The sequence below is a fragment of the Pieris rapae genome, chromosome 2 (assembly GCF_905147795.1).
Source record: "Pieris rapae chromosome 2, ilPieRapa1.1, whole genome shotgun sequence".
Taxonomy (NCBI): domain Eukaryota; kingdom Metazoa; phylum Arthropoda; class Insecta; order Lepidoptera; family Pieridae; genus Pieris; species Pieris rapae.
This window is the reverse complement of record NC_059510.1, coordinates 6940318-6960339: the sequence shown is the minus strand read 5'-3', so window position 1 is coordinate 6960339 and position 20022 is coordinate 6940318. Positions and strand designations below refer to the sequence as shown.

The window sequence follows — 20022 nt, the reverse complement described above, 5'->3', positions numbered from 1 at the left end:
AATTTAATAAATAAAAAATGTGGTAATTAAATATACGTTTATTGAATAATAATTCTTAAAATAAATGCTTCATATGGAAGTCGATGGCACCAAACGGTAACTTGTCAAGTGCAATATTTGTAGATAGAAGACCATAGATACATTATGCCAGATTATGATATAAACAAGTTTGTAAATTCTTTGTCTTATCTATGGTTGTCTTAAGTGTCTTCATTTATGAACACAATTTAAGGCACTTTTAATCTATATTTCTATAAGCTCTATAATCACTATAACCTAAAAATTATCTATGTTTGAAATTTATTTTCTAATTATAAACATACAAAATGGCAATTATAAGTGGCAGAACGCCATAGTCTCATTTTAATTAAATATAAGGAACACTATAAACAGACAATTATATAATAATTATTGTACTATGTACTATTTATACAGTAATATCTCAAATTTTGATAAAATATACTATCGCATATAATATATTATATACGTACATATTTTAAAGATATATTCGAGAAACTCGAAGTATTACTGTATATTTACTAACTAGTTTCAATAGAAAGTAGTGTTAATTTCACATTTAACTTAGCTTTAGTACATCCATTTTTGATGACATTTCCATAATAATACTTCCAAGTATAATTCGTTTTTAAAAGCCTCTATAGGTTTTGATATAAACTCGGATTCGCCTTACGTGCTTAAGCTAAGACAACTCTAAGCGCGAACTCACACGTTTATAGTTTGGAGCGGTAGGGTAAGATTCAAAAAGGAGACTTAGCACTAACGCCTGTATCACAAACTTAAATCTAGTTTCAAGAGCTGTCAAACCACTGTCTATATAAACATAATCTGACTTCCTAAAAGTCAAAAAATGTTAGGATTTAGAAATAAGGGAGTCATATTCCGCCCTAAGAAGCGGTTTTCTAAGTACACTTAAACTGCACTAGATATTGTCTCTGACTTACTTCCGATAACTATATATAAACAAGTGTACTACGATCTAAAGTCGCAACATAACAAATGTTACGTTTTGAAAAACTTGTAAAATTTACCAAAATGTTGTAAAACTTGTAAACTACCCACAAATATCGTCTTAATCTACTACAAGTATGATTCCATACTTAAAATATAGTATTTAAAGTATATAAATATAACTATTAGTGTTCTATCAAAAAATTTGTAAGATTTATTTTTTTCTATGAAAAATAAATCTTGTGGCATTATAAAGATTAAAGAGATAATGAAATTACTTAATAATAAAAAAGTGTGTATAATTTACACTACTCGAAATTTCGTGCATTATCAATACCGTCAAAGAGGTTTTAAATAAACGACGACGGAACCCAATTTTTTTTAAATACATACCTATATAATATTCATGACAAATTTGAAATTTCGTAGGATTTTTTGTTTTTTACTTTAATATTGATATTAATTAAATTGAAGCGGTAAGCTTGCTTGGATAAAACAATATTTTTCATACAAATACAGATGTAATTGGCAATAGAGTTTAATACTTTATCAAACTATACATTTATTTAACTATATAATGTATATTTATATATTTTAAAATTAATAAAAATATCTTATAAATGCTTACATTTAGCAACAGCATGTTTAATATTCACATTTTTAATTAAAAAAAAAAACACCAATATAGGCACTTCAATATCACGATATTTATCAAGATTTCTTTTAAGTCCTCACGTATTTTCTGTGATCAGGCTAGGCCTATGTCCGCGTCGCTTGCGCAGAGTTCCTAATATCTGTAGCATTTCTTTGACAGCCTCGGGTTGTTCGTCCTTGGGTTTCTTCTCAACTGCATGATCTGTGGACTTTAGTTGGAATTTGCCTCCCTTTATTTGGTCAACTATCGCGTCTATGGCCCCACCTGAAAATGTTTATTTATATTTTATTAATGTATTATTTATATTATTTTTAAGAGTAAGGGCCTGTTTAACAATGTATGGATAAAGTGCCAAATAGCTAAGCCACACATAAATTATTCGAAAGATAAAAGTTCCAAATAAAATACTTCACATTTCATGACGTTTATCGCTATCTGACAGTCGTGAAACGCAAAAATACTGTTTATCCTACAAATAAGTAACAAATAGCTTATTTGGAACTTATCCGGACATTGTGAAACAGGCCCTAAATATATATATTACTATACGTCATATTTAAAAAAGTTTAATTACAGATACATTTTGTATGTACAAATGTATTATTATTAACAAATGATTTTATAACCGGGGACACCATTTTTTTATAAATTCAAAATATTTATTAAAATTTAAGTGCGGCTTAAATTTTAATAAATATTTAATAATTTATATCCACAAAGAGAAATGTAATATGTAACATTTAACATATGTAAAATTTTTATTAATAATTATATTTAATGAATGCTAAACTTGTAAACTTAGGTTCATATTTTATTTCTCAAGACGCAATGTCAATTTGAGCGCTGTCAAATATGCCACTGTCAAATATAACTTCACATAGAAAAAGTGATTTGACAGCTATTGGAACTAGATTTCATGTTAATTTACGTTGTAGAATACGGGCCTTGTATTTGATCGCAAAAATGTATTTCGATATTAAAATTTCAAACAAATAGTGTAAAATGAAGATTCAACTAAAGAACATACCACCATTTTGTTTCGTCTTCTTCAACGTGCCCGACTTGCTTGCAAGCATCTTTGCCATATCCATATCACCCACGGATTCAAAGGCCACTGGAGGCGGGGGCGGCGGAGGCGGCGGTGGGGGCATAACTGGTGGGGGTGGTGGAGCAATGGGAATTGTGGTTATTGGGATTTCTGGTGGGATTGGTGATGCAGGGGGAGTTGGAACCGGGGGTTTAGTTATTGAGGGTAGAGTTATGGGGGCTTGGGGTGAGGGGGCAGGAGTTTGTGTCAGCGCTGGTTCTGGAATGCATTTTTATTATATGAATTGCAGTGTTGTATTTTTAATATTATATTTATATGAAAATAAGATCGTAACCATGGTAACAAACGCAGTACTTAATGCTACTCTCTTGCGATTAGGAATTACCCTCTTAACATTCTGGTACTTATTTTTAAATTATTTTTATAAATAATAAAAAAAGTGGTGGAGAGTTTATTGCCAGTCCTTCTCTTTCGCTCTTCGCCCTTGATTTGAGAACTGACAGTAAATGTAAAATTAAAAGCATTTCTTTTTAGACCTTCCTAAGTGTACATTATGTTACCTACTTGTATATGAAAAAATGATTTTGATTTTTGATTCAGCAATGTTGGCCTTTTGGCTTGAGCGGGCGGTTCTACACTCTGAGGTCATGTGTTCGAATCACGTCTGTGCACCAATGGACTGTTCTGTGCATGTGTGCCTTTAATACTCCCCCTTCCCACAAGTCCACGGCGTGTGTCAGGCATAAAAGACCGACTATATGACTTATTTTGTTATTAAGATTTTTCTATCAGGAAACAAAAAGATACCGAAAACTCAGCTAGTTCTGGAGTATAAATTAGAGGAACCTACCTTCTTCCTTGATCTCTTTCTTAATCCTCTCATTCCCACCACTTTCGAAGTAGCTAATGCGGCTTTTAAGCGCAGATCTCGGTTCACCTTTAGCTCTCTTATCAAGTTCCGCCAATTTCTTTTCAGCTCTTTCTGCTCTTTCTAACGCTTTCTGTGCATCTTCCTCTGCCAGTCTTATTTTCTCTTCCCATAGTAGTATGTCTGTATCTTCATGCTTTTCAGTTAATTGTAGCTGAAAGAAAGGTAGAATTAAAAAATACTACTTATTAAATCGACATTCCTCATATTAAAAACTATAAACTCGAAGACTCTTGGAGATTACTACCCGCAAAATACTTCGCCGGAAATCGAGTTTTCGGAAACCATGAAGAGAGTTGCGTTCCACAACTGAGCGTTTTTCAAATCAGCTTTTGCCGCTCACCACCACTTTGTGGAACCAGCTGTCTAGCTAAAAGGCCGGCAACGCACTCGCGAGCCCTCCGGCATTGAGTGTCCATGGGCGGCGGTATCACTTAACATTGGCCTCCTGCCCGTTTGCCCCTGTTCTATAAAAATTAAAAAAAAAAAGAGAAGCATTATAAGTAAGAACTAACCTGCAACTGCTGAACATGATCCCTATGCCTGTTACTCTGCTGTTCCAAGGCGTCTCTAAGACTATCCACTTCACCTAAAAGCAGCCCCAGGCGTTCATCCAGATCTAATTCGCCCATCAGCAATGCGCTCTGGTGAGCCAGTACTGTTGCACGCTTTTTGGCGTCGCGGGCTTCTGATTTGTAACTAAAATTAAAAAGATATACAGATGTTACAAAACTGATTTTTATCAACTGTCTCAATGTTATTCGATATACGCAACATTTTGAGAAAAGAGAGAGAGAGAGAGAGAAAAGATGTACCATCATCTATTTAATGTCAGCAAAGAATATAATATATTAGACATGGTTGAGACTTTCATTATTATCAGAGGCAGATGACTCGTTAAACTAAATACTTTAGTGATTACTATCATTGACATAAGCTAGACAACTAGGCTAGGCTTTATGTAGATCTTTATTATATAATATCTATATTTTATTATTATATATAATAATGATAAAGGGGGTGTCATATCATCCAACCTACATACACATTTTATTGTTGTAATAGTGGGGTTCCATTCTCAGTTGGTTACATTACCAGCAAAACCATTACATATATGGCGAATAGGCCATATTTAACATAATGAAAATGAAAGTGTTATTGAAAATTAACGATATAAAACACGGCCTTTAAAAGTTTTTTGGAGTAAAATACCTTGTCAATAATTATTAATTTATTTTCCATGTAAAAATATACAGTTACAAATAACTATATATTTATCAAAACACATAACGGTGTAAATTGTTGTGTCAAAACACATAACGGTGGCGCATTAGACACACTTTGATTGATGGTACGTCATAGATAATGGTGCGCCGCCATCTTGCTTAGAGAAAGATTTTGGCGGGTTTTTGAAGTTAATGTTTCTTTGAATTTTTAGAGCCAATAATAACAAATAAACTTAACAAATAAAAATTTGTGCAAGTTAACAATTTGAAATGGGTTTAAAACTCAAATAGTCTATTGTGTGGCATTGCAGGGTAATTGATACATGACTATTAATGAAAATAAACGTACGAATGACTACTATATAACACTGGGCTAATAATAACTTAATAAATTCATGCATTTATATATACGTACGTCTCGGCCATTTGTCTGTCTTTGTCAGCATTGTCCTTGAGACCCGTGACCTCTTCCATAAGTAGTTTAGACACTCGGTTGTGTCTCTCTATTTGAGATCTAAGTTCCTCCAACTCTTTCTCCTGTTGCGCGCATTTTTCTCTTTCTACCTCTAAGTCCTGAAAATGTAATGTTTGTTATTTATTGTCTTTCATAGATCACCAGTTGCACCAGATCATGTGAATAAATGAAAATTATAAAAAGGCAATCTTTGTATGTTTGGACTAAATATACTCGAAAAATACTGGACCAATTTCAAAACTGTATTTGGTTTCCATAATGTTTTATAAAAACACTCTTCTTCCGTTGGATATCGCATTACGCGTGAATGGACGGAAAAAACTGTTTTTTTTTCTTTGGTGTTTATTATTGGCAAGTATTATAATTTACCTATAGGTAAGACAAAGTGAAAGTATATTCATTGAATAAATAATATTATATTTTACAATTAAGTATTCAAATAATGCAAGAATTTTAGGCCGACGAAATGATAACGAGAATTTTCTTCGTCATTAATTATACTAAAATGAATAATTGTGTGACAGACAAAGAGAAGTAATCAACAACATAAAATTAAAACGACACAAAAACACATAATCCTACTTATTAAAGTTGCACTTATTTCATTTAGGGCCTGTTTCACAATGTATGGAAAAAGTACCAAATAGCTATGCAACACATAAATTATTCGAAAGATAAAATGTCCAAATAAGATACTTCGCGTTTCATGACGAATAGCGTCTGATAGTCGTGAAACGCAAAAATACTGTTTATCCTACCAATAAGTAATAAATAGCTTATTTGGAACTTATCCCGACATTGTGAAACAGACCCTTATTATAATATTTTATATATAATGAAATATTAATATATCATTAATAATTTTATAGATATGAAACAGTTTATGGATGATATAAAATTCGGATTAAGCTGATAACGGTGTAATCCCTTCTCAAAAACATTTAATAATTTGTAACTAAATCATTTCGTGTATCACAGAGCACATTTTCATGTCTTTGTCTTATCTTTATCATTATATCGTCCGAAATCGAAACCGGAAACTATGACATGTGCCTTACAAAGAGTTAATTGTATTTTGTCAATTTTCAAGTAACCTTATAGTTAAATCCACTTATAAAAAATAATAAATCAGTGGCGCTACAACCTCTTTAGGTCTTGGCCTCAGATTTTTAAATCTGTTTCATGATCATTTTTTAAATCTAATAGGCAAGTAGGTGATCGGCCTCCAGTGCCTGACACACGTCGTAAACTTTTTGTGTCTAAGACATGTCGGTTACCTCACGATGTTTTTCTTCACCGTTCGAGCAGATGTTAAATGCGCACATAGAAAAAAACCCCATTGGTGCATAGCGGGAATCGAACCTACGACTTTAGGTATGAGAGTCGCACGCTGAAGCCACTAGACCAACACTGCTCTAAATCTACGTATAAACTTTTCTATACTAATATTACAAAGAGGAAAGGTTTGATTTTTTGTTTGTTTGTTTGTTTGTATGAATTGAATAGGCTCCGAAACTACTTGGCAGATTTGAAAAATTCTTTCACTGTTGGAAAGCTACATCATTCCTGAGTGATCTTAAATAAGAGGAATCATAAATATAATCAAAAAAGAGAGACTATAAATAGAAAGTAGAGAATCTGACCTGATTCAATTGCACATTGACCTCGTGGGCCTCAAATTCGTGTAACTTCGCCGCATTGACCTCCGTTTGTAATGCCGCTATCTGCTCGGACAGTTCTGATACTGTACGCTTCAGAAATTCCACTTCTTCATTACTGCTCGCTTCAGATGCTGCAGATAATAAAATATAAGTATAACTGCAATATTTAAACATTTTAATACGAATGTTATATGTATTGTATTTGTGCATACCGCACCTATTATCGCGGCCACATGTTTGTTACTTGTTCCTTTTGTTAAGTGCAGCCTTGTTTGTGTGGGTTTATATATATTCAGTAAAATATAACGAATGGTAATATTGTAATAAGTTTGCTTTAACGATACTGATTTTATGTGGTCGGTAAGTATCACATAAGTGATTTTTAGAAAAAATGGATAACGGTCGTATGTTAAGTGACTCCTCCGCCAATAGACTGTCAGGAAGCTCGCAAATGCGTAGCCGGTTTATCTATTCAATTATAAATTTATAAGGTCTCTAAGCTAAGCATAAACGAATGTTTCGCTTTTAACGAACGATATTTCCTAATTCCTCATTCGAATTCATAGCAAATATTATAATAAACATTGCTTATCCATTGATATATAGGGAAGTGGATTAATAAAATCATTGTTAAGCGCCTATCTGGAACTTTATCCGCATTAACAAAAAAAATACTAAAAAAATGTTTAGTTTATCTGTAAGTGTAAGTGTCCATTTTTATTGTTTGAAAAATTTATATCCACCATAATTATAAATAAATATATATTTTAGAATAGATAGCAGATGTGTAGAATTATATACTTAGTCTGGCCATAAATACTGATACAATTAAAAATAAACAAAATATTACATTTTAATTTTGAATCTGTTATTTTTATATGATTGTCCATTAAGTTTTCTCATTTTGGCGCCAATACTTTGTATAATATTTTGCTATATTAAAATGCAGTGGGGTGATGAAGAGAACCGAATCGCTGTGATTGCATTACCAAAGTAGGTATAAAGCTAAATGCACATTTTAAAACTCTCCATACGCTTGGTATTTGTAAAATATTTGAGTACTGGGCTATTAATAGGTACAATGAGATCTCCTCTATTTGTGACAGAAAAATATCTGGCCTTCCACGTAGTCTTCTTAAGAAAAAGGTGGTCAAAGCAGTAAGGGAAAGAATTCGAAGAAATCCTGTCCGAAAGCAAAAGATTTTATCTCGGGAGACAAAGATAGCACCTAGAACCATGTTGCGTTTTTTAAAAGATGACTTAGGACTTGTAGCCTATAAGAGACGTTCTGGTCATTTCTTAAATGATAATTTAAAAAAGAATAGGGTGATAAATCGAAAAAATTACTGAAGCGGTACGCAAAGAGTGGTCACAGAAAAATTTTGTTTACGGATGAGATTTTTTTTACAATCGAGCAACATTTTAACAAACAAAATGACTGTATTTGTGCTCAAAGCTCTAAGGAAGCTTCCCAATAAGTCGCCAGTGTGCAACGTGGGAACTATCCGACTTCAGTGATGGTTTAGTGGGGTATTAGCTATGAAGGAGTGACTGAGTCATACTTTTGTGAAAAAGGTATCAAAACTTCGACACAAGTGTATCAAGATACCATCCTTGAGAAGGTAGTGAAGCCATTTAATAACACCATTTTCAATAACAAAGAATGGTCCTTCCAACAAGACTAAGCAATGGGTCATAAAGCTCGGTCTACGCAGTCTTGGTTGAAAATGAACGTTTCGGACTTCATCAGCGCTGAAGACTTGCCGTCGTCTAGTCCCGATCTTAATCCGCTAGATTATGATTTATGGTCAGTTTTAGAAAGTATGGCTTGCTCTAAACGGCAAAATAATTTGGAGGCCCTAAGACAATCCGTACGATTGGCAGTGAAGATTTTTCCCATGGAAAGAGTGCGTGCTTCTATCGATAACTGGCCTCAACGTTTTAAGGACTGTATCGCACCCAATGGAGACCACTTCGAATAAGCTTTTTATATTATAAATTGTTTTTTATTTATGTATTAAACTAACACACTGTAAAAGTAATAAATGTTATTTGCAACAGAAAAAAAAATATATTTCTTTGTTTCAGTATTTATGGCAAGACTAGGTATATGGTGTGCTGTACTTCAATTAATAAATAAAATAATTCGTATATTTTCCTGGATAGCAATAAAAAAAATATAAAGATAGTACATACATGTATCTGTAGCGTCAGTGATATCAATGTCAACGGTGGTAGGCAGAGCGAGCAACAGCGCCGTACTTCGTCTCTTCAGCTGCTTATTCTGCTTGTACCATTCACCCGCTTGTTGCATCACCCTGGAATTCAGGGATTTCATCATATGCATTGCATATATGAACAAACATTTTGTATATTTTAGTGCTACAGGAACAACGTAACTATTATATAGTTGAACAATACATCAACGTAGTGTCGCATCGTAAATACAAAGAAAAAGTAATTTAGCTTAATTAAGCTTATTTCAAACACACAATTCGTAAGGCGGTAAAAATATATCATACAGATGATTTGGTCTAAGGAACAAAACTATAGCTGGGACGGAATGGCGTCCCCGTTGTAAAATTAAAAAAAAAATTTCTCTATATATATCAATTTCTATATAAATATATTCCTGCGGTCTTATTTTATTATGACACATTGATAAACACAGCTTTTTGTTAGTAGCATTTTATTATTCACTCGAGTCATTACTCACAATAGTTTAATAACAATCCGAAGTAGTTTTCCATCGTTCACGCATTCGACACACATTTTAACTTTTTAACAAATCTTTAACGAACATAGTAAATTTTAAATTGAACCGTCTCGCACACACTTAACCAGAAAACTATTTAATATTACAACTTTTTCATCGGCAGTGAAATTGGTACCGAAATTATCATATTTAGCGGCATACAGGATGTTCTAAGCACGTTTTATTTCCTATGTTTCTTGTGGGAATTATAGTTTTGTGATGTTTGGAGTGGGAGACTTGATTTAAATATTATATATTAATAGTTTAATATTTATTTATTTTATTTATTCACACTTCGTTACAAAGAAATACCAATAACACAATACATAAAAATTGAAAGGTATGCAACGGGCGGCCTCATCGCTAACAAGCGATCTCTTCCAGGCAACCCCTTATTGATTTGGTAAACACAACTTACACCTATTACAATGTATTAATACAAAAGAAATAAATAAATTAATAACAAAGTACATACGTGGTCGCAAACTGTTACACAAAATTACGACCGTGAGTAAAGTACCGAATATACTGACTTACCAAAAATCGCAGAGATCATTTATAATCATTTATAATTACTCTGTGATAACAAACAATACTATTAAGGATTTGCAGTTCACTCATTAATCAAACTAAACAACAAATTGTCTATTTAATTTCTTTTTAATACGCGTATGTTTTGAACACCCTATGATTTGAGCTTTCTAGGCAAAATGTGGAACGCAAATTCGGTACATCACAAATTTATTAATTCATATTTTATAAGCATTGATCTTGCGCAAGTTAACAGTCGTTGATATTCTGATCGAATGTGTCGACATAAATATTAAGTAAGCCTCGATCTATGATTGATATTATTCTCAACTACCCACCCTGGCTATTACGAGTCTCCTTATATATATAAGAAAATATTTCATTATTCTTACACGACAAACACATCTTACAAATATTTTGTTAACAAATATTTTAAAGCAGTACATCACATTTGTCTCATAACAGAAGTGTTAAGAAGAAAAAAATTGGCTAATCTGCCTAATGATGCGTAGAGCATTTAAAATTATGAAAGTAGGAAAAAATTCATTTGTCGAATAAAACAGGAAAAGCAATCTCACTGATAACTTTCAAAAATATTTTAGTTAAATGAATGATAAATTTGCTGTCACTTTCTTAAAATATTAATAATTAAAATAATGACATAGTTCATCAAAAATTAATTAAAATCTTACATCTTGTTCCGTTACCCGGCCACACCGATATTTAACCTCACACTGAGCTAAGACAAATCACCTAATTACTTTATACTTAACGCATCCCATGCATATGCAAGGTTCCTTTTAATCATATGAATATGTAATGCAAGCCCTTACTTAATATTCAACCTTATTTGGCAGAAATAGTACACAATTTTCCTTAACCTTCAATGACGTATAATCAGAATATTTAATTCTCCGAAAGATTTTGCGTCATTCGGGACGCTTTTAGAATATTTAGAATTTTACATCAGACGACATTGAAATAATGTATTTCAGTCACGTACTACTAATTAGTTAAATTCTAGTTAATCAATTAATAATTTATGATTTATTTCGTAAACATTGTGTGATTAAGAAAAACATAATTGATAATTTGTTACTTTATAACATAACACCTTGTGATACCCATGACAAAAAAAAAACAAAGATTAATTCGCCTTCCCGTTTTGTAAAACTATATCTCTATCAGCAACAAGTTTACAACGAATTATTAGTTAAGAAATAATTATTAGCAAACTCTTTAGCTGACATAAAATTTCGAATAGGGTGGGAATAGGCGTAAATGGGTTACTTCAAATTACGTATACATTGAGAGAATATTCTTGAAAGAAAATCTTTGAGATCCTGCACTAAACACAGTAATGTAGAGGTATTATTGAACTTCTTCCCAAACCAGTGGTCTATAGAAAGAACTTGAGTACCTACGTCTTTCTGTCCCCTTCACTGAATTATTTTAAAAACAAATTTGATGGTCTTCAGCATTTTACTGCTAGTATGTTCACAAATAATATTAACTGCTAGTAAAACGCATTATTCGTTATTGCACATAAAGTTAAAGAGTGTCAGAGCTAATAAATGTCTAGTGTAAGTGTAGTTAAGCATTTCAGGTTCCAAGTTCTAGCGATAATATCAGTGATTTCTACAAATGTGATTGCAGATATCTCGGCATTACGTAAATGCACCACAAACGCCTACGTACTCCCACTTACAAATAGAGCAGTTATATAACGATTAAATAAATCGAAAAGGAATTCTAGTTACACTATATAATTGTTAAGAATTTATATTTAAGATGTTTTTTATTAGAATACAATTCTTCAATATTTTTGCTTATAGTACTAGAAGCTCCTTTCAGAGACTTATTTACGCTGCGACCTGTGCGGAGAGTACGTTGCCGGCCTATGACTAAGTAGCACATAATTTTAACAAACCTATGTCTGATACAAAGTATTCAGCGTCTTATCACAAGAATGTAATTAGGTAAAGGATTTGCATAAGCATTATACTTAACTACAAAGCATAAAACTTATTAACTGACGATCTTGTCAGAACGTAGAAAAAATTAAAGTGTTAAAGAGGTAGTAAACAACACAAGGTGCATAATAGTATTAAGTAAGACTAAGGATACAAAGTCGATAAGCCTATTAAAGAATCGACACGGCTAGACATTACCTGCATATAGCAAATTATATTATATTACATACTTCCAAAATAGAATTCCTTAACAGATAGATTTGTTAAAAAACATGCACATATAAATTAAGTCCATTCATAAAAACATACCCTCCATCAAACACCTTACCTGTCTCCATCAATAAACCAATACATTTTATATGAAGCAAGCATTTTATTTGATGTGTTTCTAAAAGTTTATAACTGTCCTCATTATTTTTCTTGAAGTAGTATATATAAAAAATGGGAGGTAGTGTAAGTGTGTCCACACACTGCCTCCCCAAGCTACAATCCATTACATTAGCTTGTAAACATGCTGACCTTATTATGTTTCTTGATGTAGTTAAAAACACAAAAATATGTGTATTCCAAACACACACCCTACCACCCACAGACTTCAATCTACTACTTTAGCTTGTAAACATGCTGTCCTCATTAATTTTTTATGTAGTATGTTTAAAAACACAAAAGTATGTGAATTGGACACACTTTGGCTACTTCCCCAAGCTCCATTACATTAGCTTGTAAACACAAGCCTAGTAACTACAGCTAACCAAATATTAATCCTAAAAATTCTATAGTTAGTATTTGTAAATTAAAGAAAAAAGGATTTCTTACTTTTGCATAACCCCCGAGTCAATTTCATGTTGGTTTTTAAGCTGTTGGTATTCTTGAAACAGTTTCTCAGAGGCATGCCGAAGCTTGTTGAGCTCCCGCTCCCTGTCATTGAGTTCTGCATCCAAATGATTTCTTTCTTCCAATAAAATATTATAACGACGTAGAAGATCATCATGCTCTCGACGAGCTGAAAAATAAAATAATGACAAATATTGTTACATAATAAATTTCATATATCAGGCATTTTAAAGCCTTTGATTCAATTATGTTATGTTTAACAGTATAGTTCCAAGCATATTTTGAGTATCTCACAGAGAATATTATTTTATTTACACATCTGTGTTCTATCAAATAGAAAAACTAATTAGTTCTCATTGCAAATTGCCCATTTTACATAGCTTATTAAATATAAAATGGATCAATATAAATAACAGAATAGTTACTGTGGTTAATGATCTCAGTCATTAACAAAATTTAGCCAGTAAGTTTCTGTTTAGTAACAATAAGATTTTATTTTAACACTGCACATTCTATATTGAAGCAAAAAATTCATTAAGTTTTTGTTTTAATTTAAATCTTAACGTTTGATTTAAAATTAAAAGTATCTAGTGATAAGGTAATGTGCAATACATTCATTGTTGGTAATAGCTTGATTAAACTGATATTGATTTGGATGTTGAAATAGTAACCTAAGATCACTGCCAAGATACTGGAAATAAACTTATACTCCTAAATATACTTAAAAAAGTAATAAAGTCAATTCTATCATCTCTTACAATATCTCATCTCAATAACTAAAAAGAGCTGTTGCTTACAAATAATAATAAAACAGATTATATAGATTAAGTGCATATGATTGTTAATTAATTCAATATTACATACTTTTGTTTGTATTAATATATAGAACCCAATAGAAACCATTACCAAAATATATGGTAAACATTATATTTTTGAGTTTAAAAATACTAATCAACATTAATAAAACAGTTTTTCAAATTAAAAAGATTATATAGGAAATTATTGCAGATTCACAATGTTTATGAAATCTAATGATGAGTTTAAAAGTTTCTTAAAAATTTAAAAGGATGTGAGATTTCTGAACGAAAATTAAGCCATTATTTTCATAATACTGATATTGGTGAAATCTGATTAACTTATAAATCATACCATAACAAATTCAAAAAATAGAAATGAGTCATTTGTACTTATATTTCTTCGAACTTAATCTTTGCTTGTTATAAAAATGTATTTACTATATTATAACAGATCAACATTTTTTTATGATATAAATTACATTAAAATACCTTTTTCAGATTTAAGGAGATAGGTTTTATGTTTTCTTTCGGCATCCTCATATCTATTTTTCCATTTTTCAACGTATGTAGAGAGCGCGATATTAGCTTCTTTAGTGTTTTGCTGCGCATCGGACTGCGTCATCCTGCCAGCAGTGGCTCGCGGGATCCTTGTGGTTGCACTGGGACAGAGTGAGACAGTACTCCGTCCGCCTTGACACTGATTATTGTTCGATGCGATCGCAAACACATTATCACCGTTCCTTTTAATCATTTTGCACACGCTCTTACTTGAATTAATAATTTGAGATCATTTTCATAATTTCCATAATTATAAATTTAATCTATAACTTAATGATTGTTTTAAAATGATTTAGCACATTATCATCATTATTCCCTTTGTTCTTGCGGTTAAGGAAAATACGCACTGTATTAATCCGGCACTATTGCATTGTGTCATTCGCGCTCACTTAGCAACCTTGGCAAAATGATATAGAAATAAAATTGAAATGTACGAGTATTAAAAAGAAATGTATAAAAACAGCACGACAAATGTCGTTCAGTGGCAGATTGCAACTAACTTTAAACGTATGCTTGCCTTGTAGTTGTGATATGATAATGAGAAGCACGTCATCGTTGAGTCATTCAGTCTAATGTTTACGTTTATTGTTTAAAGTAGATAGATAGTCTCTGATTTTATATGTATTTTTCAAATTAAAAATTAACTTTAAAACAGATTTCATAATTATATAAATTATATTCTTAAAATATAATTAGTTTTATCTAACTTATTCCAACCACATACCTATATTCCACTTATTCGTTGTTTTAATAAGGTTAAAATTATTAACTTATTTTATTTTTTCAGCGTTGTTTTTAGGTCGGGTACCCATTTCATGTGCATTGTGCGTTCATGTGCAAACAATAATTAGTTTACCAATAAATTGACTCGTGTATTATTTTTAAATTATAGGTAAGTACTTAACAATGAATGGAATAAAAATTACTATTTTTATTTACGTGAATTACCATTGGACGCCACAATTAAGACAACTACAAACACTGCATCACGAGAATCGTTCATCAATCGTACTGAATGCATTTCATCCAAGAACGGAAATTCTAATTTTAACATAGTTTCTAGTGAAAAGGTCCGCCCGTATTGCAAACGACAAGACTGAAGCGTGGGTAAACAGGACACAAATGGCCGGTCTTGATTTAATTGTCGCGATGAATACTTACGACGATCATGAGCTATTGAAAACTACATTTGACCACCCAGATGTAAAAATATATTGTGATATAAGCATTCCAAATAGGATAAACAGCAGTTAGCAAGCTAACAAGTAAAATATATATATTAATAGCATTATTCTCAAGTTATGGTATATTACGACTGCAATATTATAATTGTTTTCTAGAAAATTAACACGACTAAACTTCTATTCCACCTGTATATTATCTGCATATGTAGTAGGTATGCAAATACAATTAATAATAGAAACAAGCGCATAGGGATAAAGGTAGGTCACACGAAATACACAACGTAGAGTAAGTATCATTCAGGAAGATTCTTTATTATCTGACCTCGCTGGAACGATTCATACGTAATTTACAAATTAGAGTGAGTGAAGTCAAAGTAAGGATATAATAGCGGTTTAAGCTAATATTTGGATGTGATGAATTAAAAATAATAATACCTTACAGCACAACTTAATTAATTGGTTAACATTTAATATAAAAACATACTTGGCACATTAACTAAAAAAACATTTCAGGCTAATAAAAAAGCGAGCCGTTGGGGCCGGATGGCCTTACAAAACTTTTCCATATTTACAAAATGAGGTCACATTGAGGCTTACCTTTGTAAAGGGCTCCGGGTTCGAGCAAGGCAATCCGATTACCTCACGATAGCCAAATTGGTCTACCAACTATTCGTTATTAACTCGTTACTCAAAATTCGTATCGATATTTCTAACGCTTGCACATCACTAATAATAAGTTTTCTTCATAATTCAAACAGCCCTTTAAAAGACAGTTTACTAAAACTCATAATTAGGTAGACTATTATGATAATATGATAATGAAAACTTGAAATGAAGTAGATATTTTATCAATGCGTAACAGATCATTATTCCGTCATTATTAAGTCTGTGCATCATATGTTATTGCAATCATATTTGCAATAAACTCTGATTAAAGTATGCTGTGTGTTTTGTTTTTGTAACTTTTTTATACAAAAAACGGGGGCAAATGCGCATGGGGCTAGTCTGATGTTATTTGAGACAGCCGCCCATGGACCCTCAATCTCAGAGGGCTCGCGAGTGCGTTGCCGGAAGTTGAAGAGTTTTCTGACTGTAATTTGTTGTAACTATAGATTAGTGATGAGTCTAATTCATAGAGTCATTTAGAAAGAGCGCTATCTTTATTTTAGAGTTATTTTCAAAATAACCCTCGTCATGCAAGAAGTATGTAATAAAATTCTACAGGATTTCATCTCAAATGAAAATAACCATTACAAATATACCTTGCCCTCATTTTAAGTGCGAAATAAGTAAATTTGAGCACATGTGCGACGTTTATTGCTTCCTTGAACACATGATTCACGTCTTTGAATGTTATTATTTTTACTACGAGGATGAAAAGTTGGGATCATTCACCCCAGTTCTATTTTTACGATTTATCCCGAAGAAGATCGTAAAAGATGCGATTGTAAACAAAAATAGGAGGGGGCGTCAATTGTGTTCCAATTAACTGTCTTCTATTGACTTCGACCGTTAATTATTTAACAAATGGCGAGGTAAACATTAAACCACAATATTGTATTTACTAACTCGATAAATACCTAATGAGTATTAGTATATAAGATGAAATGATACGATTTGTGATATGATGTGGACCTAATACAAAATATTTTTAAGGTTATTATTTGAAAAAAAAATAGATTTAAGTTGTGTTGGTTCAAATAGACATAATAGTATCATGACGTGTCATCGCGTGTGTACGCGTTTTGCATTAGAGGTACCGTTGACCAATCACAATCGAATGGAACGCGCACAATGTGCTCGGCGGTGCTTAAACAGAAATAATAATTCAGAAGCGGTACGGTACAGCGCTTTATGCCAAGTAGATATAGATAATCGGCCATCTGTCAGGCATAGGCACGCACGTCAAAACTTCGATCAAAACCTTAAGATTATAAATAACCTTACTGCAACTTTGGTGAACCGGTTTTTTTGTGCAATTTGTTTTCTCGATCATAAAGTTAACATTTTATACATTTAATAGATATTCGATATTAAAAATTGGTATTTGGCTTGGGTTGCATCTTTCGAAAACTGTGCTAGAACAACTGCGCAATTATTTTATTTACATGAAGAACCTTACTTAATCCTTTATACGCGTTCTCAATATTCACGTTAAACTTACATAATCATTGTAAAAGGTCGTTCCAAGAGTAGGTCATTCCATGTAGGGTATGTTGACGACAATTGCGAATATATTCAATTTAAAACGCTTTTTGCAGCTGTCCAATTAAAATGATTAGACGGGACCGGACAAGCCATAGATAGCGTCATTCGATCTTAATTGCGTGTTAAAGGAGGATTGTCTATTTTGTAGTTAATCTAGAAAGCAATACATAAAAGATAGATTACATCATCTTCTTAAGTTTTTTAGTACAAGGATTTATTTGTATAAGTGGGTTGGTGTCCAAATATATAATTTGCTTTTGTACGTCTATATTCTGCTGTGATTACATAAGTTTTGACTAACCTATACAAGACGATGCCTACTGCATTTACTATATTATGTTGCTTACATTAAAGTAAAAAACTCTCTAGGCATAGGATACACAATCATTATGACAAGACAATGATCATTCTTGGCTGTACAAGTGTTAATAATAGACTCTATAATCCTCTATAGTCTATCTTTTATCACAGGTAAAAATTAATTTTGTAGTCTGTCGATTATTCTCTCTACATTATTCAAAAAAGCAACGGTATACGACAGTACAAATAAGCATAAATCTACAACCACTTATTTCACCGTTAAGTTTTTTAAGCAATTATAATTAATCAATTTAAAAGTTAAAAAACTTTATCTTAATGCAGGTAAGTGATTTCGATTGTTTTCTATTTTTGAATTAATTAAAATGTATCATATAGTTAAAACGAGATTCATAATTTTGTAGACACTAAAGTGTAGGTAAATTTTTGTAATGTAGATAAATTCTGCGATGTTAAAAATGTACGGTTACTGTGGATATGGAATATACTTAATGCCGTGGCTATCATGAGGAATCGTTTCAAGACTGTCGTTAAACGAACAAGCAGGCAAGTTGGTTGCTTGTCATGGGCTATACAAACCGTGACCAGACGTCCCGTTTTGAACGGGACTGTCCCTTTTTCCAATTACGAGTCCCGGTGTACCCGAAATGAACTGTGGGACGCAAAATTGTCCCATTTTCAAAAACTGCGCGACAATTTGAGCGAAGAAAAAAGCATGCCAAGAGTTTCGAAATCTTCACCAGCTATATTAAAACAAATTTGTTCTTCCGATGAAATATAAATACCAGTAAACATTTTGGATACTTACCTATATTTTGTGATTCGTAGATAACTTTTAAGCTAACTAACTTTAAACTGAAACATTGTCTTAATAATTTACTTTGTTTTTTTTTAATTGACTACTATATTTGGCCTAAATTAAACCAATGAACTTTTTTGAGTCGCAGAATAAATGGTCACTTTAGCTATACAGTTAAATTATTAAAAACATCGTTGTCATAAAAATATGCCTAAGTTAGATTTCCGTATTGCCTTTTACATCTTAACGAGCAACTTTAAAGGTGTGTTATGTGTGTGTGAAGGAGGCAATAGTCTACACGATCTAGTTAAATAATTATTTAATAAGAACGTAATACTGTTAGCGTTGTATGTGATGTCGTAAATCAGATTCATCTTATCTGTATTTGATACGTGATAAACTGTAATAAATAATATACCACTATTTATTAATGTAAAAAATAGATTCTGGATTTGTTAAACATTTTGCTTCAACATATAACGATTTTATAGCTTACTTTAGTCGAAAGGCGTAAATGGGTAAGTATTAAGTCTCTGTAAATGTACTTCTTTTAATTAAGGGAAACATAGGCTATACTTTAACGTGGTTAGTACTTGCATAACTATTACTCAAAGCTAACGCAGCTTTTTGGTGTCTTAAAAATCCCTGTAGCTAGGCTAACTTGACATATACATGACATTTGATAATTCTGGAAATATTATTGACAGCAATGGCGGTGTTATTACAATATGTAACTCAAAAGTGACCGTTATTGTTAAAGAAATAAATAAAAACAAAAATTACTACAAACAAAATTATAAAATAAGTAGCGAGTACTAAAATTTATTATTATACAGTAATCCGAAAATATTACACTAGACCAGAGTTCCCCAAACTTTTTTGTGCCGTAGACCCTTTGCCATGTTTTTCCTTGTTGGGTAGACCCAATACTTACCTGATATTGATTTCCTGTAAATTTCTAACTGTAGTGAAGTTTAGTGTTAAAAACAAAGTAAAAACACATGTCAATTTATATATTTATTCATTGAATTTAATGTCTTTTTGTTTTTACAAATTCAAAACTTACCAATATCCTACAACTTACACAATTTTATAAACATATG

At 31.9% G+C, this 20022-nt stretch overlaps 1 protein-coding gene across 1 annotated transcript; it reads right to left on the bottom strand.

The window, feature by feature from the left end:
- Nucleotides 1-23: 23 nt before the first annotated feature.
- Nucleotides 24-14923, bottom strand: LOC111003468 (shootin-1). The gene is made up of 9 exons (XM_022274022.2): nt 14342-14923; nt 13038-13224; nt 9159-9280; nt 6945-7093; nt 5242-5399; nt 4116-4299; nt 3523-3754; nt 2652-2930; nt 24-1888 (listed from the first exon to the last, which is right to left on the bottom strand). The coding sequence occupies exons 1-9, from the start codon at nt 14601-14603 to the stop codon at nt 1701-1703; spliced, it is 1761 nt and encodes a 586-aa protein (XP_022129714.2). The 5' UTR covers nt 14604-14923; the 3' UTR covers nt 24-1700.
- Nucleotides 14924-20022: the final 5099 nt, after the last annotated feature.

What these genes read in the sequence shown, in the direction of transcription:
- LOC111003468 (XM_022274022.2), bottom strand. Translation starts at nt 14,603, where the DNA reads ATGATTAAAAGGAACGGTGATAATGTGTTTGCGATCGCATCGAACAAT. An exon ending in GACTCGGGGGTTATGCAAAA is followed by an intron (nt 9,281 to 13,037) that starts GTAAGAAATCCT and finishes CCTGAATTCCAG; the next exon opens with GGTGATGCAACAAGCGGGTG. An exon ending in GAAGACGAAACAAAATGGTG is followed by an intron (nt 1,889 to 2,651) that starts GTATGTTCTTTA and finishes AAACATTTTCAG; the next exon opens with GTGGGGCCATAGACGCGATA.